This window comes from Paroedura picta, chromosome 3 (genome assembly GCF_049243985.1).
Source record: "Paroedura picta isolate Pp20150507F chromosome 3, Ppicta_v3.0, whole genome shotgun sequence".
NCBI lineage: Eukaryota > Metazoa > Chordata > Lepidosauria > Squamata > Gekkonidae > Paroedura > Paroedura picta.
In genome coordinates this window covers 155,313,732-155,336,853 of record NC_135371.1, presented here as the reverse complement: position 1 = coordinate 155,336,853, position 23,122 = coordinate 155,313,732, and the positions used below count along the sequence as shown (strand labels likewise).

General features: G+C 49.6%; 1 protein-coding gene across 5 annotated transcripts in view; it reads right to left on the bottom strand.

Moving 5' to 3' along the window:
- DGKA (diacylglycerol kinase alpha) overlaps positions 1 to 23,122 on the bottom strand; it is a 95,277-nt gene that overhangs the window by 13,859 nt on the left and 58,296 nt on the right. For 4 of the 5 annotated variants that reach the window (XM_077328814.1, XM_077328816.1, XM_077328815.1 and 1 more), the window contains 10 exons: positions 14,202 to 14,297; positions 13,432 to 13,508; positions 12,695 to 12,836; positions 12,345 to 12,425; positions 11,700 to 11,749; positions 8,120 to 8,194; positions 7,025 to 7,144; positions 5,625 to 5,742; positions 3,215 to 3,303; positions 1,905 to 2,024 (listed from right to left, as the gene is read on the bottom strand). In XM_077328814.1, coding sequence (XP_077184929.1) covers positions 1,905 to 2,024; positions 3,215 to 3,303; positions 5,625 to 5,742; positions 7,025 to 7,144; positions 8,120 to 8,194; positions 11,700 to 11,749; positions 12,345 to 12,425; positions 12,695 to 12,836; positions 13,432 to 13,508; positions 14,202 to 14,297 — 968 coding nt within the window. Of the gene's footprint in view, positions 1 to 1,904; positions 2,025 to 3,214; positions 3,304 to 5,624; positions 5,743 to 7,024; positions 7,145 to 8,119; positions 8,195 to 11,699; positions 11,750 to 12,344; positions 12,426 to 12,694; positions 12,837 to 13,431; positions 13,509 to 14,201; positions 14,298 to 23,122 lie in introns of those variants that run through there. The other variant, XM_077328818.1, reaches the window with a different exon arrangement.

Sequence of the window (23,122 nt, the reverse complement as noted above, 5' to 3'; positions counted from 1 at the left end):
TGACAATTTTGTGAGTACCTTAAACTGAGAAACATTGGTGAATGCTGACAGCGCTCTAAACATGACGGCCAGTATCCATTTGCTTGTGTCTGAACAGTAGGGGAATATTTCTCTGTTTGAGAATGCTCAGGAAACTGTTCTAGGATGGCCACTGTTCACAGTGGATGTCAACACTGATCAGGCACAGAACATCTGGAAGCCAGCCCTTTCTCCCCTCCCCCCACTCTTGTCCCTGCATCTCCCCATCTAGGTCCCTGAGGGCCCCCCATGCACTGCCCTTCACTATCCTTCCCTCCCCACACAAGAAGGATAAGAGGAAGAACTTAACATTATCATATAGAATCATGGAATTATAGAATAATAGAATAATAGAGTTGGAAGGAACCTCATGGGTCATCTAGTCCAACCCCCTGCACTATGCAGGACACTCACATATGGTGAACTATAAATAAGGAAATAGTCTACAAAAGGCTACACCAAAGAGGACAGAGCTTTCTCTGTATTCGTCTTTTACACCACACAGACTAATGTAACTACTCCTTTAAAACCAGAACTGCTGAGGGACAAGAGCCCTGCAAAATGTGACCAGAGGTCCATCTAGTCCAGTATTCTGTCTCACAAAATAGCCAACCAGTTGCTCTGGAGGGCTATCAATAGGGCAAAGAGGCCAAGGCCTCACTTAACGTTGCCTTCTGGCAGTAGCATTCGAAGGTTTACTGCCTCGGGATTTGGAGATTCCCTTTATACAGCCACAGCTAGTAGCCACTGATAGACCTATCCTCCATGAACTTGTTAAATCCCCTTATGAAGCTGTCTATGCCTGTAGCCATCACTACGTCCTCTGGCAGCAAGTTGCACGCTTTAATCACTTGTTGAATAAAGATGAATTTCCTTTTCGCCATCCTCAATGTACTGTGCCTAAACTTCACTGGATGCCTTTGAGTTCTAGTATTTTGGGAGGCAGAGGGAAAAGCCCTCTCAATTCACTCTCCTCACCTTCACACATAATTCAATACATCTTTATCATGTCCTCCCTCAGCCATCTCTTTCCTAAACTGAAACATCCCAGACTTCAGCCTTTCCTCCCAGGGAAAGTGCTCCAACCCCCTCTTCACCTTGGCTGCCCTCTTCTGTACTTTTCCCCAGCACGGCAATGTTCTTTTTCAAGTTACTCGTGGTATTCCAAATGAGGCGGCACCACAAATCTCTACGGGGGCACGAGACTTTATTTCCAATCCCTTTCCTAGTAATCCCTCACCCTACTCCCTCACTGCTGTGTTTGCTTGTAAGTGTGTGAAACAGCCATCAGCAGAGAGAAACTTCTTAATCTGTCATATACATGGAGCACTAACCTGCCCGTCGCCTCCACTCCCGAGCACATCCCATCACATTCTAGCTATGGTTATACGCATAGGTTTGGTTTTCAATGGCTGGGAGTCCCTGAAGGCAGGTGCAAGTTTAGCTACCCCCCAAACAGTATCCCCGACTGAACTCTTTTTACTTTCTCCGATGCAGGAGAATGACTGCCATCTTATTCCTACAGGAACAGTGAAGCGTTGTTGTAATAGCAGAAAAACCTATCTTCTATTCCTGACATTAGGTGACGGGGGTGATGGAGATCCCAGAGTCACAGTATACCCTGGGCCTGCAATACACAAGCCCTCGCTCTGTGCATACCTTTATCTATCACAGCGATGCATTATCTTGTTAACAGGGGACGCACACTAAGTGACAACCTCCCCAGCTCCAGAGCTGCCGTTCCCTGAAGGCTTACCAAAGTCTGCACCCAAAAGTATTTCAGAGGTGATGTGAAGGGTGATTTACAAAGCAGTCACTTGTGCATTGGAAACAGCATTTAAGCCACTTCACCACCTGTGGACCAACCCTGTGAAGTGAGAACTCACCTTCTGATGGCACCAGGCACAAGTTATGCCTGTCAAGCTTTGAAAACTCTTGATCTTCTTTTGACACCGGTCACATTTATTGCCGTCGCAACCCCCTCGGACCCAGACATGGGCTTGTGCCTGCAGGGAAAGACAAACAGGTGGTGGCGGTGGAGAGGCAGGGACCGGTGGAACCCCACATGTCTACCTCTGACTTCGAGAATGAAGAAATGTCTGGGGGGGGGGGGGGAGAGAGATTTACAAGAACAGGAGGATAGGAGCCATGACTTGGGAGTCTTTCGTTCAAAGCCACCACAGTGAGTGCCCCTCAGTTTGGTGTAGTGGTTAGGAGTGCGGACTTCTAATCTGGCATGCTGGGTTCGATTCTGCACTCCCCCACATGCAGCCAGCTGGGTGCCCTTGGGCTTGCCACGGCACTGATAAAACTGCTCTGACGGAGCAGTGATATCAGGGCTCTCTCAGCCTCACCTCCCTCATAGGGTGTCTGTCGTGGGGTGAGGAAAGGGAAGGCGACTGTAAGCCGCTTTGAGCCTCCTTTGGGTAGGGGAAAGCGGCATATAAGAACCAACTCTTCTTCTTCTCCCTGTCACCTCTCGGGCTCCATTTCCCAGCTATGATGAGAACTGATATAACTCACTGTTCAGGAGCCCTGGCTCGGATGGCCCAGGCTAGCCCGATCTCACCAGATCTGGGAAGCCAAGCAGGGTCAGCCCTGGTTAGCCCTTGGACAGGAGACCACCAAGGAAGTCCAGGATTGCTATGAAGAGGCAGGCAATGACAAACCACCTCTGAACATCTCTTGCCTCAAAAACCTAGGATGTTACCATGAGCCAGCTGTAATCGGATGGCACTTTCCACCACCAAGGACACAGATGTTGCTGTTAGCCAGACACTGATTTACCCCAAATAATGCCTTTTGGAAACAGAGGATTAGGAAGTACTAAAAGAGGTCCAAAACGATTTGGAGGCAAACTACCAGTAGAAGTGTGAGGGGAAGGAATAATGCCAAGAAATGGAGGGTGATGATCAATAAAATCCCATTTTTTGTGAATTAATGGACGGGATAGCATCACCTACATTTCTCAGAATAACAAAAGGGTGGGGAACCAGATAAAAGCAGCCCCTAAAAAGAAAGAAGAAGGGGGTGACAGTCCAAAAAGGGGACCAGCAATTGAGTGGTTTTTCTCTGGCTTTGAAAGAAGTCACAACAGGATCCATGGAGAGTGGGGGCTGGAATGGAAAAAGCAAGGACAGGTGGAAACCTATTGATCTATGGATGCAATGCTTTCCCCCCTGCTGGGGCCACTTACGCTGGTGTCACGACGGCTCTTGGCATAAGTGCTGATACAGCTTGGCGGGGCCTTGCGGGCACAGCGCTCATGGACTGTGAACTTGCAGACTGTAGGAACAGGAACAAGAAGGAAGGGTGGATTGGCAGAAGGACTGAATGAATTCCTCTACAGCCTTGTCCACAGTAGCCCCTGGCACTCCCTCCCCACTAGCAGCTGACTTTAAAAGGAACTCTTTCCCCTCCCAGGTCCCACTTGTTGCAGCTTCCTTTCTTTGGTGCACATATTTTTTAGCACAGTCAGAACTTTGGGAAGGAGGCGGTGAGTCCTTAAGGGGTCTGCTTCACAATGCGTTTCTGCGCATGAAATGCATGCCTGAGCTGTCTTTGCTGCAAATCCCACGCCCTTTGCTGTCGAGTAGGTAATGCCTTTTCCTGTGCACGCAAATCATAATAGTTTGTACAAGGGAATATTAAGTACTTTTCTTAGATGACTCATTAGTGGCAGCATGGAACGGGAATGGACAAGTGTCAAGGCCATTGCTGGACACTGCAAGTGATATAATTAATGACAAGAGACAACCAAACTCTTCACTCCTCCCTTTCCACGGCAGCCTCAGACTTCCAGATCCCTTAAAAAGCAGTAAACAACTAATCAGGAGATTCTTGGGAACCTTACTCTTGGTTTCTATTTCACAAGTGAGCTTCTATGAGAAATGTTTCTACGTGGGAAAGAAAGCATTTAGAGATTCCAAGACATAAGTAGTAGAAGAGCCTTTTTTTATATCCACATTTCACTACCCAAAGGAATCCCAAAGCAGCTCACTAACACCTTTCCCTTCCTCTCCCCACAACAGACACCCTGGGGCTGAGAGAGCTCCAATAGAACTGCTCTGCGAGAACAGCCCTAAGACAACTGTGACTAGCTCAAATCACCCAGCCAGCTGCATGTGGAGGAGTGGAGAATCAAACCCGGTTCTCCAGATTACAGTCCACAGCTCTTAATCGCTATACCACGCTGGTTCTCACATAGGATTACATGCTGTGTCCAGAATTAATGTATCTGTGTGACCATTCTTCAAGGGGGAAATAAGGATAATCTCTTATCTCCAGAAATCATAAGAAGTTTCTGGTCTAGTCAATGTTCCATTAAATTTCCCAATAAGGAAAACGTGCCCCATATCTAGCAGTCAAGAAAAAGGAGCTAAGCTTTTGATTTATACTATTCGTTCTTGAAATTGCAAACTGGAAAAAAAATCCAGTTAAGCCACAGAAAATTTACAAGATTTGACTATTCACGGCATTCTGGATGTGGGCCAGCAGTAAAACTAAGGCATTCTACATATCTTACAATTTATGTCATTGTTCCTTCACAAAGTCTGTTCATAAACACTCTCAGGACAACCAGCTGCGATGTGCCAAGTACATCTTGTGGGAGAAACTTCCTGATATGGCCCTTTTGCCATGCTTCCCTTTCCCTGCAACCCAGGAAGCATGATGCACAGGAAGTGGCTGTATTGTTAGCTTTTCCCCCCATGACCTGAGACTGTCAAGGGAAGAAGTCATGGAGCGACATCTCCTACGTCTCTAAAGTGATGTCATAAGGGGGCCTTGGGAGTGAAACCAACATGACATTTGCTGACATCAAGCTACCATAAAGCCATATTTTCTCAGAATCTTAAGTAGTGGGTCTTCTAGTCCTTGTTCATAAAATATTATGAGACATAAACTGCTGCTGCCATGCTGTGTTTCTTCCTCTGCTATTTCTGGGAGCATCTAGGATAGCACAGCATATGAAGTGAACATCACCTTGTTGCATTACCCTAGGTGCTACCAAGAGAGTCAGGCAGAAGCAGTCTGTCCGTCTGCCTGTCTGTCCGTCCTTCCACCTACCTATCTACCATCCACTCCTTCCTCCCCTGCCCTCAGATTTTAAAATTTTGAATAGATCCCTCCCAAGTCCGTTCCAAGACCCAGTGGTGGGAAGATGCTAGAGCAGCGGTCCGCAACCTTTTTGTTGCCGCGGACCGCTGCCACGGGGTGGGGGGAGAGGGTGACCCAGGCCCCGCGCATGCGCAACAGCTCTAGCGCATGCACGTTTGTGTCTGGCAGGGCTGCAAATGTGGTGCTGCGCATATGCGTTTGCAGCCCCGTCGGACACAAACGCACAAGCACGGCAAGTCCGTGCATGTGCATTTGCGCCGCTGGCGTGCCTGCAGCCGCGCTTCACTCTCCCCCCTCCCTTCCCGAAGCAAGAAGCTTGCTCGGCCGCAAGCTAATCAGCCGCTTCGGCCTGGTGCTGAGGCCTTTGCAGCCCGGCACCGGGCCGCAGCCCAGGGGTTGGGGACCACTGTGCTAGAGAACAAAAGAAGAAGAACAGATGCACCCGACCTCTTCCCACCTGTAACCCAAGGACACAGTGACTCACTCACAGGTGCAGCGCAGCCCCTGCTTCCGCAACCCCAGCAGCAGCGTCTCACATACGTTGCAGTATACTGGGCGGTTAAAGTGCTTCAGGCGCCATAAGTGCTGTCCGTCATCTTTCATCGTCTGAAGGCAAAAGAGAAAGGCAGCCGTTATGAGTTTGGGTGGCTCCCTGAGAAATCAGAGCTCCTTAAGGCGCAAAAAGAAGTTCTAAGCAGGTCAAAATTTTGATAACAGTTGCAATATTTTTTTGGGAGGGGGGCAGGGAGGTAAAGGACATTACAAGTGTGTATGGACGAGCCCACACCTTTGGGTCCTCAGAAGGTCATGTCCCATGAATTCAGATGGAGTGCTAAGTTTCTTGGAAGAAAGGAGCTTGGACACATCTGTACTCAACAAGCCACATCAAGCCGAGAGCCAGCTTAGCACAGGGAGAGCCAGTGTGATGTAGTGGTTAAAAGTGGCGACCTCTAATTGGGAGAATCGGGTTTCATTCCCCACTCCTCTCTACATGCAGCCAGCTGGGTGTCCCTGGGCCAGTCACAGTTCTCTCAGAGCTCTCTCAGCCCCACTTACCTCATAGGGTGTCTACTGTGAGGAGAGGAAGGGAAGGCGATTGGAAGTCACTTTGAGACTTCTTTGGGTAGTGAAAAGCGGGCACCAAAACCCGCTCTTCTTCTTCATCAGCATTGGGGTCAATGCTATGAGATAAGTTTTGCTATTCACTACAGTTTTCAGAGGAATGGGGCCAAGGCTTAAATATGCTTCACATGCGCAAAGCCTCCAATTCATTCACTGAAATCACCCGTTTAAGAAAACCAAGGCAGCAGGCACCTAATCTGCTTCAGAGTCAAACTAAAATGCTGGGAGATTCCTGGTCAGTGTTTCTTGGGGAGCCTGCAAGACTTGTGGCAGGGATAATGCCATCTCTCCTTCCCCCACTCCCAGGCCACAGCAGCTCCCGGTGTCCTCTCTCAAGGCAACCAGGCCGGAAGAGGCTTATGGCAATCTCTGCCGTGGCAGCCCAGAGCAGCTCCTGGCATCTAGATGAGGGTCAGTGCATTGATCTTCAGGATCTTGTCTGTTTTGGCCTGCAGGCCTGAAACAGCCACTGCCAGTCAAAACAGTCCACTGTACGCTAAAAGAACCAACCATATGACTTGATAGAAGGCAACTGTATATATTCATTTCTTTTGATGCTTTCCCCCTGCCAAACAGGACATCAACTTCAAACCATTCTATGGTTGCCTTTGGTAAAACGGACTGGGTGCTTCCATCAAGAAGAAACTCCTGAGTATCGTGCCTGCGATCAAAGATCGTACGCTTCTCAAGCCCAATAGGATCTAGTGGCTCAGGGGTCTTCTGATTTCTGCCCATCTCTCCCCACCCCTTCTCCTCTTGCACTTACGGCTTCCAGCCCCAGCAGCACCAGAAGGGGGACAGTGGTGGCACCACCCCGGAGCCACTCAGACAGAGACACCGCACCGCTGCCATCGTAGTCGATCTCTCGCATCATCTCCTGCAGGATCTGAGTGGAAGGCCAATGGAGGAAGGGAAAGGACCAGGGGAGCATTGTCAGTGATTCCTGCTTTCTGCTCAGCTCCAGTTAACAGGCAAGCCATGTCTTCCTCCCCTACAGTCTAAACTGGAAGTCTCCTGGAGGACAAGGCATTCTGCCTGTAAATGTGTATCAAAGTCTTTGGAGTTATTTGTGGAATACACGAGATGTCACCCTTCCACTCATATCAGTCTAGCGTCATACTACTTTCTACAGCAGAATATGAACTCTGGGCTGCACGTGACACAGCCTTTCTCTGCTTTTTGACCATTGAGAAACCCCAGAAGCATTCTTCAGGCTGCGAGAAACACCAGAAGCGGTGTGATCATGCAGAATACAGTCGGGAAGCATAGTTGTGACATGCCTCCCCTTCCTACCCCCTCCAGGCCCATCATTGGCCATTTTGGGAGGGAGTGGGTGGGTAAAAGTTTGACAAATTCAAAATATATATAAAAATACATTAAAAATTAATTAACTCCCACCCATTCAGGAAACCGTTCCAGGGTGATCAAGACGCCCCACAGGTTCACAAAACCCATGTTGAGAAATCCTGACATGACAGAAGAAAATACACATAAGAATGAAGGGAACGGAGCTTACATGGCTACTCTGTGCTGCAAATTTAGAGCAAGGAGAGGCCACTCTCTGACGATAATCCCATTAAGCGAGGACAGACTTCATACATCGGCCCCACTGCCTTCCTCTCCAGGGCTTTCGCTGCTGATCATTGCTCCCCCATGAATGCACACAGCTTTGGTGCCTCCCCTTCCTGATGCCAGGGGAAATGTTAGTGTTGAAGTCGACAGCCCACCCCCTTTCCCTTGTATGTTCCCCCTTAATCCCAACAGATAACCTCCGAGGCATACGCATTCCAGAGCCGGTAGTTCCTGGCAGACTGCTGTGTACCTGCCGAACAAGCGTTGGACACGGGAGCTGTGTACTTACTGGTTTAAGCTCAGTGACATCCCATTCCAGATATTCCGCCACACGCATCATCTGCGTGATGATGCGATCCACCTCCTGCCAAAGAACAGAGTTTAGTGCCAGCAATTAAAGAAGAGTCTGTCATAGCCCTTTTATGCACTTGCATGTTCCTTAGTTTTTACTGGGTGTATACACCATTGGGTGTATTTTTCCCTTCTGCATGCCAACTCACTTTTACCTTGCAGGTGCATCAGGCGTTCCTTTATTTCTGCATGGGTTTTGCTCCCTTTAGCACTCAGTTCGTTTGCCCTTCACTGTATCTTTTTTTTAGGTGCTATTGCTACATCCGCCCCCCCCCCCCTTTCTTCGCTCCCAAGGCATAATTCACAAGCATAATGATTCCATTGGACTTTCTGTCTCTCCCCCCCCTTCACCTCTGGGTTTGTCTCTTCTTATGGGTCCATTTCAGGCAGGGCACATTTCTTGCAACTGTAAGAAGAGATACTTCCAACTGCATTTGGTATGATGTAGCTGTTTTGCTGAAAGTTTAGTGTTTCTCCCACTGTCAGTACTGCTGGGCATGTAAAGTTCTCTTTTTTAAAAGTAGAAACTGCACAAAGTCTATCGATCTAGCATACCTTTGCGAATGTAACCCCGCCCTCCAAATAGTGTAGGAGGGAACTGCAGGCAGGTGAGCTGTACGATCCTAGAAGGCCCACCTAGATCTACCTCACGCCAAGGCCCATCTTAGAACCTGCTGGCTCTCCCAAGCCATTCCTCAGGACCCCTGCCAGATGCCTTTCGGGGGGGGCAGTGCCCACTGTGATGACAACAGGAGGGTGGATGAGCCCATGTGCCGCACACGGCCGTCTTGCTGGAGCTGTCCTTGGCCCCAGTGCAGGAGCTGTACTGCAGTGCAGTTGGCCTGGCACTCGGACCCAGGATCGTGAGAGATTAATGCTGATTCCAGCCGGCCAACCCAGTCCAGCTTGCCCTCGTCTAGAGCCACCACCGAGCAGGGCAGGCTCCCTGCACCCACCTGCCAGTAGACCATAGAAGCCCAGTCAACACAGGGCCTCTGGAATGGGGATTCGGTTGCCTGGGACTGGGTTGGGAGGGGGGGCTGCTAGCATGGATGGTGCAGCAGGGCTCCATGTTCTCCTCAGGCACAGGCACCATCCCTAGCATGGTTGCAGCAGCCTTGCATTTGGGTGGCAGCCTCTGCCTGCCAGGGTTATGCCACCAACCTCTCTTCCCAGTGCTCCTGGGTCAGAGCACCAGGCTGAGGGCAGCTCTGGCAGGAGGGCTCAGGGCAACACACGGGCTCCTCCCCTGGCCTGTCATCAACATGGTGAGCACCGCCTTCCGAGAGATATCAGACAGGGAGCTTGAATGGCTCAGGGGAGCCTGCAGCTCCTAAGATGGACCTTGCTTGGAGGTCTCCCCAGGTGGGCCATTCCTCTGGAAACAAAGGAGCAGCCTCCCAAGAGCTTTCTGCACAGCTCAGCTGTCTCTGGCTCCCTCCTGCATTATTTGTTTTGAGGGTGATACATCAACAATCTGAATGAATGAATGAATGAATGCTAGATTGACAGACTTCACAGAGTTTGTATTTTACAAAAAGGAAACCTTTAAGTACCTAGCAGTACGGATGGTAGGAGAAACACTCCCCTCTCAGCACAATGGCTACATGATCTTGAATGCAGCTGGGATTCTCTGTCCTTACAATGAAAAAAAGAAAGCCTGCCCAAAACTGACCAATAAGGAGAGACCAACCATGTGGCACATATAATTGCTGCAACATTCACTATTTTTTTTGTTGGGGAGCAGAACGCACACTCCGTGACTCCCGAGAGAAGACCAGATTTTTTTTTTAAGTGCAGACCACAAGTACAGAACTCAGATTCAAAGATTACCGAGTGGAATTCAGTGATAACTGGCAGCAAGCTGTGAGAGCAGAAAGGGACTACCTCCCCCCCCCCCTAAAAAAGGGACTGGAGTAAAGAATTTGGGGACATGCAAACTGATCACGAGCAGCTAGGGCCTGAAGGGGGCAGGAGATGCCTTTCATCACAGGGAGAGAGGAGAAGCCAAGGTCAGCGTAATAGCTTTGCCCACGCAGGAACAAGGTGGCTGCCTTTCCTGCCGTTCTCCTGGCAGGTGATGCATTGTTAGAGGGAACCTTTTCCTGCTTATCTTCTGCCAGGCATGCTGCAAGTCGGGCAGGTACACATGTGATAGGTAGGCTTCGGACTTCGGTTGGTCAAGGATGGGGGGGGGGGATATACCCATCATGCTTCTTTAAGGTTGCATCCATCTGGCCATGATTTCCCTTCCACTGCCCCTATAAGTTCAGAGACATTTGCAGTGGCAACAGACAGCCCACCCAACAGTTCCCCCAGCACTTCTCCATTGTCCTGCAGCTGCCATTCCCACCCAACCCTCTCCGATGCCACCCAAGGGACTTTTAGGGGCTTCAAAAAATCAGTAACTTCACTGATTTTAAGCTCTAGCAATATTTTTGAAACCCTCCAGCAGCACAAGTCAAATGGACGCTGTGAATGACTGAAGCAAGGGAAATAGGCAGGACCTGCCAAAATATCCACCTGCACCTCCACACAGCCTGCCAAGGCCCTGGACGGGGATCTTTCCCCCCCCCAAAAAAAAAGTGTACCAAACCAGACTAGAAAAAGAAACCACAACAAAGCAGGGCTAAAATGCAGAGACAGAACAAATAGATGATGTCATGTCGCTATTCAGGAAAAGATACGCTTGAGTTTAAAGCCATTGGAGAAAAACCTTTGCATGGAAAGAGCCAAAGAGGAAACACAGATGGATCTGTCCTGTATGTCAAATGTCCTTTTCAAAATGAAAGGGCAGAAGCAGGAAGGGCTGGAATCCTAGCTAGGCTGAGAACCAGGAATCAGGGCAGGAAACCAAGAAAGAGAACTCAGGGGAGACTGGCCTTATTATGAACATAAAACAGAGGGGGAGACGAGAACTCTATAAAGGACAGTGTCCGCATTGCCACCATCAGACTGCCATCATTGTAAAGTCACGTGAAAATGCTGCAAGGGCAGAATGACAGGTCGAGGAGCTCTTATTGTCGTCGTCCCCCCCAATTCCTTATCAACAACCAAAACAACTGCACTCCCACCCACGGCTGTTCTGGCATTTGAAAAGGCGCTGGGCAGGGTGGAGGAACAAGAGCACCATGCCACGTTTTAAAGTGGCTTTAAAATGGTGGCGGTGACTTTGCGGTGGCTGTGCTGTCAAGTCTAGCTTTGCTGTCAGGCAGCGGGGCTGGGGGCACCGTCAAGAGAAGAGGAGGAGCGAGACCTGACCTTGGGCGTTCTCTTGTGCGGTCTTATGGGGAAGAAAAACATTTAGCTCCTGCCTCTCTATGTGTGCTTGCACCTGGGGGTGGCGAGGTGCCATCTTCATTTTCAACTTCTGCAGGCCCAGGAATTAAGAGCCCCCGTTCCAAAGGCTTAGCTTTGAGGGACTGGGAGGGGCAGGGATAAGCTAGTTCTCCTGTTTGAACAGAAGGGAGGAGAAAGAACCGAACAGACGAGCTGCGATCCCAACAGGGGCTACTCACCGAACTGTCAAGCAGGCCGTTGCCATCTTTGTCGTAGAGCTTGAAGGTGACTGTGGGAGAAGAAAGAAGGGTAAGAAAAACGAGGGGTCCCAGACTGGAGGTTCTCAGGGGCTTCCGCTGCTCTGAATGGTCAACTCAAAATCTCCACTGTTCAGGGCCCAACTATGTTCTAGGGCAGGAGTAGTCAAACTGCAGCCCTCCAGATGTCCATGGACTACAATTCCCATGAGCCCCTACCAGCATGGACGGAATCACTTCTCACCCACAAAGCCTTCTAAATTTTTTTCAGAAATACAATGGCCATAGACTGAAAGCAAACCTTCTGAAGGGGGTGGGGGAAGGTCATTTGACTGTCCCAGGAACGTGGGAGGAAACTACCATGTTGGAGGGGCACCCTCAAGGGAGCCAAAATGACTTCTGCATATGTGACAGAATGAACCAGTCAATGCTGCCCCAACAAGGATGTTCTAATTGCAGCAAGAAGAGAATGAAGTGATGGCTGTACTGAGAAACTGCCAGGGACAAATTTCTCCCTGTTAACATTTGAACATTCCCCCCCCCCCCCCATACACATACATGCCAAGGTCAGGATTTGAACTCAGGCCTCACAGGGCTTTTTCCTCTTGACTCTTTCGCAGTACTTACATTCCAGCTTATCCTCAGGCCTCCCACCTTCCAGCAGTGAGAAGTAACAGGAGACATCATTGACGCAAACAAAGCCAGGCGCTAAAATGGGAGAGAGGATTAAGAAAACAAGCAAAGGGCTTCTCTCTCTCTCTTCTATGTGCCCTGTGCCATTAACTCCATCTTCCAAATAAATGGCCAGATTCTTTCACGGCTGCTTCGGATGCCGAGTGCAGCCTGTGCTCAAAGACGATGAGCACTGCATTTGGCCCAGTTTGCAAGCAGTGATATATATATATATTTAAATTTCACAGAGGGCAGGAGAATTCCATGCGTCCCTCTCCAAGAGAAAACCGTGCCAGTCTCCTTACCAGACTGCGTTGTTGGCTCCGTTGCGTCCTGCCCTGTGGTTGTCTGGAAGGACATGAAGAGGTGGCGGCAAAGTTCATCGGAGATCTCGTCTGCCTCCAAGTAGGTTTTTAAGAAGAGCTTGAAACCCTCAAAGTCTATTGACTGGCAACAACACCACCAACAGAGAAAGGGAGAAAAAAGGTAAATGCAGCTAGTACTACCAACACAGTCTATTGCAAGACCAAGTTGGCCGAGCACTGACTTTGCTAGCAACACAAGTGGCTCCTGTACCTGATTGACAGAGCCGAGGAGAAGCTCCCTTGTGTCTGCCCCAATCTAACAGGGAGAAACTAAGTGTAACAAGAGTGGTGATAAGAAGGGGAGGAGCCAACACACAGGATGAGCAGGAAGCTGTCAGCCGGAAACTAAGACGGGGCAGGAAGGAGCAATTGAAGTGGTTGAGGCATGAGAAGCCACAGGGGAGCTCTGGATTGTCATGGGACGCAGGAAAGGAAGCAGAAGGGAAGGCTGAGTAGGAGGCAAGAGAGACGGGAAGAGGGTGCTGGATATTCTGGTCGGGGAGTGGCTGGGATGGGAAGTGGTGTGCAGGGGTGGAACAGAAGGCACACTGGCAAGATCATCTTGTGTGCATAAATATTTGAGGCAACTTCCTTTCCCGGCACAAGAGATTCCCTGCTAACCCCACTGGTGAGGTAAGAGATTTGAGGGTAGGATGGGAGGAAAAGAGCGTACTCACATCTCCCTGCAAGTGCCTGGACAGAGCACCGTCTCCGTAGAACTCCTGAAGCACATCCTGCACTTTCTTGTTGGTGTCTGCAGGGCAAAGAAACCAGAGGAAATGATAGAGTCCAGCCATGCCTGTAGGATGCCGTGGGCGGAACGGGGATGCTGGCAATCAGAGCTCCCAGGGGAAATGGGCAAGGGGAAGCTGCAGCAAGAGAACAAATGGCCCGGTGCGAGGATTTCAGCAGGCCCGATCATGGGACACAATGAAATGTCATGTTTGCCCATGCGTCAGTTGGGACGGGTGGGCCAAAAATTCCAGTCCAAAGGAGGCGGAGATCTACAACCCTCCTGACCTTGCGAGGCTCAGCCACGTCCAAGGTCTTTCCCCACAAACTCCTTCACCAACTGACTTCCACCTTCTCCCCTACTTCCCTGCGGTTCCCCAACATTGCTTTGGTCAGATAGCATCATGCCAGAGGGCGGGGGCGGAGGGTGATCCCCGGGACCAACGGCCCCTCCGGTAATCCCGTACGCCTCCCTTGGACTGGCACAGGGATGGCTGGTTCCCCTTCCTGAATCTCACAGAGCTCAATGACTCAGGATAGGTTGACAGAGCATCTCTGGGGGATTGTGTCCCAGAGCGACCTTCAGTTTCAGACAGGGAGTCTCCTTTTATAAAGCAAGCTTTCCTCCCAGGATGGTCATTCCTCCCAATTCTTCCTCCCCACAGGGTGGCGGGACCAAACTAGAGTGACGGAGAGAGAAGGAAAAACAACTTACAGTCAATGTACTTCTGCAGCTGGGTGAACTCTTCCGGGCTGAGTGTGGCCCACTCCTTGTTGTCGGACATTGCGTCCTCCTTGTTCCACTTGATGCCTGCAAACAGGAGAGTCAAGGAGATCTTGTCAGGCGGCAAGGGATGGAGATGAAACAGATAGAAAGAGGCTGCTTTGGGCTCAGTTCCTCTTGCTCGTTCTCTCTCTCTCTCTCTCTCCCCCTTCTCACACTCTCCGGACCGATTCGCTGAGCCGGCACATTCTTCACTGGCACAATTGGTTTCCAGAGCAGCAACTGGGAATTTCGCCACAGCACATGCAGCCACAGAGCAGGCAAGTCTCCAGCGGCACAGCCGAGGAAAGGGAGAGGTGCCACTGGCAGATTTAACCCCTGGAGGAACACAGCTCTCCGAATGCCTTTGCTCTCGATCCAGTCGGAAGTGTGATTGGAGCAGAGAGAAAAAGGCTGGCGGGCATTGCCAAATTGGGAATGCACTGCTCCTTCCCAGGAGCGGCCTCCACACTTACACCCCTCGCACCTCACCCCTTTCATCTGTGACACGCTCGCACATGCAGCCTCTTAAAGGAACAGTGCCCCATTACCTGTGTAAGTAGGTGGACAGCCAACAGAGCACTTCCTGAATATTTTACCCCAGAGCAAGCCCATTGCCGCTGGCTACCCTCCCCACACCCCCAAGGGCGAGAGAGGTGTCCACTGGAGGGGCTCACGGGCCGAGCAACAGGCCGACGCCAAGACTATCCACACTGGAAGGTGGAGGGAAAAGGCGTTTGGCAATTTATACCCTTTTGCTGTGGATGGTGCCAGCCCCAATCCCATTAATACTTAATGGAGGAGAGTCACCGCGCCAACATTTTGTGCATGATTGCTGGAAATGCTGCACTGTTTGTACGCTCACTGTAAAAAAAAGTGCAATCCTGGCAGTGAGCGCAAAGGTGGGAATTCGCGGGGGGCCGGCTGGGCTGGAGCGCTTCAACTGCTCGCTTCCAGGAAGAAGCTCAGGGAAATGGAGAATGGCCCTGGAACGGGGTCAATTAAAAACCAAGAGGATCCCTTCAGGACTGGGTCAAATTCAGAGTCCATCTCGCCAAAAAGCAACGCTGGATGCGCCTGAAGACACTCTCAGCGATGCACTAATTGTGCCTCGGCCTGTTCCTCACTCACAAATAACAGGAACTGAATGCTTAGAGAGAATCTGAGCTGGAAACTGCCCTCCCTGGCCCTCTAGCAGCTACTGGCACCTTTATCCCCCATTCACCTCGTTCAGCCCTTTCTCTCCCCTTTTCATAACTCACGTATACTTATACAGCAGTCAGTTCCACAGAGCAAGAGGCTGCATGGGGGAAAACGCCTTCTGTTTAATTTCAGCAGGTGCCCCTGGGACTACATAAAAGCTTTAAGCACCTCTCGGTTTCCCCTGCGACTGGGTACTTCCCCACCTTCTCGGCTGACTCTCCTTGGAGCCACACAACCCCTTTCAAGTTCTTTTCCGTTCTGTTCCACCCGCTGTAGTGCTCCCTGAGAGGGGCTGATCAGAGCCACGCACCAGAGCCCTGGGTGTCCCTTTGCTTTTAACGCCTCTGGCTGCATAGTGTTTCATGTATTATTTCTGCAGTCCTATCGACACCCATGGGCAGTCTCTGTTAAGTGCTCACAAGCTAGGAGGTGTAGGTGGGCACACAAAAGTCAGAGGTATTTCAGAAAGGTACAGCCAACCCCCTAAATAGGCATGCAAATCGAACCAGTTGGTACAATCTCTTCTAAATCCAGAAAGCCCGTTCCTCTTGGTAAGAGTACAGTCCCATGCAGAGCTATGCTATATCTGAGACAACTGGATTAATTGGATTTAGAAGGCCCTAACTCGTTTTAGGATCGTGCTATAACCAAGCAACCCGATGCATGTTTACTCAGAATCAGTCCCACTGTGTCCAGTGGGGCTTTCACCCAGGCATCAGTACACAGGAAGGCACTGTAAACCCCAGGTTCTGCTCCTGCTAGAAGGTCCCTGCAGAAAGCTTGCAAAAAGCCACCCTCTCATTCGACTATGAGATATTTTGGACTTATTGCCCACCACCCCTGGCAACTGGCTCAGGGCGGGTTACAAAACAGATTCCAATACCCCCCCCCCAAAAAAAAAATCCATTAAAAACGCACTACATAATAGCAACATGGCGGTAAAAATATTATGAGGGTAATAATAATGATCTATCTTGCTGGGCTAGCGTAAGGGTCATTATGTACGTCAGATGCTTCTTCGTACACTGCAAAAAAACATTAAATGATGCTGTAGCGTTAATGCCATACAGCTGGACTCATTTGGTGCTGCTCTGTCTCGACACGAGCACATTAATAGCAACCCTTAATTCAACAGGCACGCACGAGCTATGGCAGAGAATGAGCCACGAGGTAAAGAGTGCTTCAGTGGTAGGGCTGAGGTTCAGTGGTAGAGGACGTGCTTTGCATGAAGCAGATTCCAGGTTCAATTTCCACTGTGCTAAATTAAAAGAATGTCCGTTAGCCTGTGCTGACCTTTCATAGAATCACAGAATCATAGAATCATAGACTTCGAAGGGACCTCCTGGGTCATCTAATCCAACCCCCAGCACTATGCAGGACACTCACAATCCTATCGCTCATCCACTGTAATCTGCCACCCCCTTGAGCCTTCACAGAATTAGCCTCTCCGTCAGATGGCTATCCAGCCTCTGTTTAAAAATTTCCAAAGATCGAGAACCCACCACCTCCCGAGGAAGCCTGTTCCACTGAGAAACCACTCTAACTGTCAGGAACTTCTTCTGGATGTTGAGACAGAATTTCTTTTGAATTCATTTCATCCCATTGGTTCTGGCCCGTCCCTCCGGGGCAAGAGAGGATAACGCTGCTCCATTCAGGGGTAGTCAACGTGTGGTCCTCCAGATGTTCATGAACTACAATTCCCATGAGCTGGCAGGGGCTCAAATGCTGGCAGGGGCTCATGGGAATTGTAGTTCATGGACACCTGGAGGACCACACGTTGACTACCCCTGCTCTACATGGCAGCCTTATCTCTGCCAGAGAGCCTGCAGAGCTACTCCCAGTCAGCATCACCAGCCTTCAATGAGTTGGGCCAGGACTTGATTTACTAGATGACGATTTCCTATAGTCATCCCCCTAGCTCCTGAGCAGGAAGGAGACAGCAGTCTTGGGGATGGACCAAGATAGTGCAAACAAGGACTTCTGGAACTGGGGATGGGAGGAAAGAGAGAAAGATAGAATCATAGAGTTGGAAGGGGCCATACAGGCCATCTAGTCCAACCCCCTGCTCAACGCAGGATCAGCCCTAAGCATCCTAAAGCAGAGCTGCAGGGTCACGGGCTGCCAACTTCCAGGTGGGAAATACCAGAAAAAAGGGGGGCTGTGTAACAGTAGATCTGAAACAACAATAAATAATGACTCCTAAAGTGCAACATAGTCTTGTATAAAGCATCATAAAAGCAATCATAACCATACAATACTGTAAATCTGTGTACAAATACGAGTATAATACAAAAAGTGGTTCAGGCAAGAGTTCAACAGGTTGGTTCCAACTGAAGTCTTGGGGGTGGATCAAGAAAGTGCAAGCAAGGACTTCTGGAACCAGGGCGATGGGGGAGAGAGAGGAAGATAGAACTGCAGGGTCAAGAGCTGCCAACCTCCAGGTGGGGGGTGGAGATCGACCAGAATTACAACTGTATATCCTAACCGAGAGCTCCCCCCTTGAAATTTGTAATTTGATTTCTATAATGCCGCTCCCAGCAACCTGGCTCGTGGCGGTTCACAACATATATATAAAAACATATTTACATAAAAATAATCTCATGACAATCCCCAATTTTAACCCCATAAAATAAATTACAGTTGAACAATAAAATATGATAGAACAAGATGGCGGTACAACGAAAGCATCTCCCCAGCCTCCAATGCAGTTGACTCAGTGGGCTGGAGTGGCCAGGGTTATGGAATACAACAGGAAAGTTTGAACCATGGTTCTATGTAGGTCTAATACCCAAGAACAGGGGGGGGGGTGAAATTCCCCAGTACTCATTGTGTCCATCCTCAACCAAATGCTTGGTGGAAGAACTCCGTTTTGCAGGCCCTGCAGAACCTCAAGAACTCCAACAGAGCCTGCAGCTCTTCAGGGAGCTTGTTCCACCAGGTAGGGACCAGGACTGAAAAGGCCCTGACCCTGGTTGAGGCTAGGCACGCTTCCCACTCTCGCGGGCTACACCCTCAAAGCTCCAGGTATTTCCAAACCTGCCGTCAACAATCGGCAATCCCAACAAAATTTAATACAAATTACAGAAATCTGCTAATTTCTGGCAAGTTTGTGCCCTGTCCCCGTCTGTGGCATCTCAATACCCCAATAGCACTCTGTTTAAAAAGCTAGAGCTAAGACCTTCTTTTGTTCTCACGCTCAGCCCCTCGGGATTTACCCCCCCCCCCCCCCCCGCAGCAGGCAGGAGCCTCCCACAAGTATCATGAATTCATACTCAGACTGATCCCCACTTCACTTTTTTAGAGCTGAAGAGGAGCAGCACCAAATGCTACCTCCTCCCCACCGGGTGTGGAAAGAAAAGCCCTGCACTCAGACCCATTAGTGCTAACAGGACTAATTGCAATTAGCTCTGCAGAAAGACTGGGAGGAGGAAGACCCATCCCAACAGCCATTTTCAAGCCCATAAAAAAAACAAACCAGTCTCATCTAGCCTGCCTGCCCCAGAACTCTCCCCCCCCCCTTTTCTGCACTTCCCTGTCACAGATCTCCTCCAGCTCTTATCTTAGATCTGAGTTTACTCTTTTCTTCCTAGGTGTTTCAAGCCCGACCCCCTTCTGGTACCTGTACACTTTTGTGATTCTTCTCAACACCATTCTGGAATCACAGGTAAGCAAGCACAGGAGGGAGGATTTTAGCACCACGCAAAGACTCCTACGTACACAGATGCTGGAGCAGCAAGAACCCTGGTCCCACACTGGGAATAGCAACCCCCTCGGCATTTTGCTCCTCTTTCTTTAAATGGTGGGATATTCTGGGCAGCCTTTGCAATTCAGTTTTCTCCGTAAGAAACAGCAGTTCCCTTGAAAAACAAACCTGTCTTCAAGCGGGTTCAGCAGCTGGTGCGGAGACCGCTAGCCTGGAGGCTGAAATCGGTGCAGGGAAACGGCAGTAACCCGGAGTGCGTTTTCCAGGCCTGGCCCTGAGAAGGCTTATGCATATCATGTGGGTGGACAGCCTCATTAAATGTACAGACCATTTCTGTACAACAGATTTCTCCCTTAGCTCAACTGTGGCATTTGCTGCAAATCAGCACTGCATCGACGGTCCCGACGAAACGAGGGGCTGGGAAGCTTCGTAACTTTAACGATCCTTTCATACCAGCCTCAAAAAGTTATCCGAGGCTTTTGTGGGGAGTGCGTGCATGCGTGCGTATCACAGGCAGCATTCCAGGAATCTGTGGGGAGGAGAGGTTTTACGATATGGGGTTTTTGATCAAAGACACCTCTTCCGCATCTCCGAAAAACAATCATATGTACGCGAGCCCTAGGCAACTGGAGCTTCATTAAATCATTAGGTCTCGCCCTGGAAGACAAAGTGTATCATGTACAGCCAAACAATATAAAACACTTTCCCCCCCAGATGCATTCCTATGTGGATAGATGCGGTCTAGGAGCTTACCAGGCATCACTAATTCAGCTCTGGACAATGGCTCACAGGGAATAGAGATTAAGCCTTCTGCTGCACCATGCTATTTTCCTGACCTGATATGGCCCCAGGAGGCTGTGCCCCCTTGGGAACACGGAGGGGCTCCACATTAAGTTTCCCCCAAGGGAGCATGTAGTAGTTCACCGAGGCCACTTTGGAACAAGAAAATGGGTGGTGGGGAAAGACTTAAGCCCCCGCTTCACATGAAACTGGGGAGCACAGAACTCCCGGTCTATAGTCAACCTCCTGGAGATCTCCCAGAATGACAACTGATCTCTAGACAACCGAGATCAGTTTCTCTGGAGAAAATGGCTGCTTTGGGGGAGGGGGTAGACGCAATGTCATTCCAGGCTGCTAATGTGCCTCCCCTGCCCTATCCAGGCTCTGCACTAAAAGCTCCAGGAATTTCCAAAATTGGAAACCCCAACCTGGCCAGGAGAAAGCGTCAGGCCCTCAGAGAACAAATTTCTGTCACTTCCTAAGAGTTCCAAGTGTCCAGAGGAAGGTGCGGGTCTTTTTCTCGGTGTAGTGGTTAGGTGTGTGGACTTCTAATCTGGCGAGCCGGGTTTGAATCTGCGCTCCCCCACATGCAGCCAGCTGGAAGACCCTGGCCTCGCCACAGCACTGATAAAGCTGGTCTGACCAAGCAGCCTCCCCTCCCTCACAGGGTGTCTGTTGTGGGGAGAGGAAAGGGAAGTCAAGTGTAAGCCACTTTGAAACTCCTTCGGGTAGAAAAAAGAGGCATATAAGAACCAACTCTTCTTCTTCTCCTTCTCCTCCTTCTTCTCCTCCGAGACGTCAGTCCCACTGTATCCTCTGATAAAGGGAGCTTTGACTTCTGAAAACTTGTACCCCCCAAATCTTGGATTCACGTGCATGGCTGTTTGGATGGATATCTGATTTAGGAGGATGGTTTAGAAGAATAACTCAGACTGCTTTATGTTCATTGCTTTACTGATTCTGATTTATTGCCGTGTAATATGTATTCCGAATCTGATGACAACTTGTATGAATTGCTTTGCCTCGAAACAGCCTACAGCAGAGAACGATCACAGAGCTTTGCAAACGCAATTAGAGACAGAGAATAGCGGTGCTGCAACTAGCAAAGCAATTTAGTGCCGACTGGGGGATCGATAGCGAGACTGGAGCCATTTTGAATCCGTTTCGGCTTGGAGCCATTTGGGGCGACGGCAAACAGCTCGAGTTAGCTAAAGTCAACAAACAAACACAGACACCACAGAATGTATCAGTCAGTATGTTAAGAGATTATAAGCCCTTGTCTTCTTAGGCAGAACAGAACGAGGGCTGCAACATCTGCTTGATGCCAGCCAAGACTGTAACCGTCATGAATAACAATACCCAGCTTGTAGACTGTATCTGGCAAACATGCAAGATAAGGTGTACCATGGATAATGCCAGACTACAATTCCCAGGAGCCCCTGCCAGCACCTCTTATTGCAGGGTCACCTCTTATTGCAGGGTAGTCAAACTGCGGCCCTCCAGATGTCCACGGACTACAATTCCAATGAGCCCCTGCCAATGCTACTGGGGGGGTGGTTAAAACAGCAACACTTTGGCTCAGAGGTAGTCAAACTGTGGCCCTCCAGATGTCCATGGACTACAATTCCCATGATCCCCTGCCAGCAAATGCTGGTGGGGGCTCATGGGAATTGTAGTCCATGGGCATCTGGAGGGCCGCAGTTTTCCTACTCCTGTCTTATTGCAGCAGAAGAGTCACTCTGCTTAAATGGAATCTCCCTGTTGTGTCGTGATTAGAGGCAAGGCACGCTGGGCCACAATCCCATTTGAACTGCAGCAGGAGGGGAGAAGGGAAGGGAGAAGGCAATGGAATGAGAAGCGAAGGGAAGTCCTCCTCCTCCTCTTCCTCTGCATGCGAGTGATACACCTCAAGCTCCAAGGATCCCTTTGCTTTCTGTACTGTTTTATCTGCTCTGGAAAAAAAAATCAAAATGAGAGTGTGTGTGGGGAAAACACTCTAATTTGTTTAAACACCGTATTACACAACTATGCAAACTGTATCAACAATCTGCAGATTAAGTAAAATGCCTACAATTCTGATACTTCCCCCACACACCCACACACCATGGCAGAGCCATTACAAAGTGAGGAAAGAGCCCTTCCTTTCTTCCCTCTCTCTCTCTCTCTCTCTCTCTCTCACTCTCTCTGCATGTCTTGGTCATGCTGTAACATGACCATGGGACACCTGAGTCATATATATGCGATCTAATACATTTAGCATGAATTTCCCCCTTACAATAAGCTTTCTTTGCTGGAAGTTTCTACCTGAAATCAGTCTAAAGTGATCTGAATGCTGATTGTTCAAGTCAAGAACTCTTAACTTGCCATATATACTTGCCATGCATACTCATGCATAACCAGGGAAGCTCACAAATACTTGGGAAATAACAGTCCTAGGGCATGGTATTTGATAAGTCAAAGACAACTGTGATGCTTTCCCCCACCCACCAGCCAAAGTGCTACATGCCACAGCTCTGCCATCCCTTCATAATCAGGAGAAATGAGCCATATCAAAAAGACCCAATGAAGGATGTGACAATGTGAATGAATAACGCATGAAAGAATATCTGTGGACTCACACCTCCATCATTCACTTTGTGTCTACTATACTGCATTCCCCCCTCAACAGCTGGGGGCAGAATTTTGGATTTTGGGCACAGCAAGCCTGCCTATGTACCCAGAAATTGATTTTTAAAAATGCACTGGCTGGTGAGCTTGCTGGTCCCTCTGGCTTCATCCCATGCCAGCCATTCTGCATTCTGCTGGCTGTCAGCACACCAGCCAGCAAAGCGATACACCTGGGAATGAATGATTATTTCTCCTACATGGACATATCCAGGTAAGAGAGGGAGGAGGTGTGGGATTTGCAATGGGGACAGGGTGAGAGAAAAGGCACAGAGCTGCAGGTAAACCTTGGGAAGAAGGGGAAAATAGACATCCAGGGCTGGCAAAGCCAGCATGACTGGATGTTCAGGTTTTTACATCCAAGTTCCACTGCCCCTTGTAGCATTCAAAACTTTGACCGGGAACCTGCTGCCAGAGACAAGGGTGTTTAAAAGCACAGAATTAGGAATGTCAAAGGGTTCACCAACTTCACAGATAAACTGGCTGGGGAAGAAAGCATGCCTGGAATACACTGGGAAAGGCC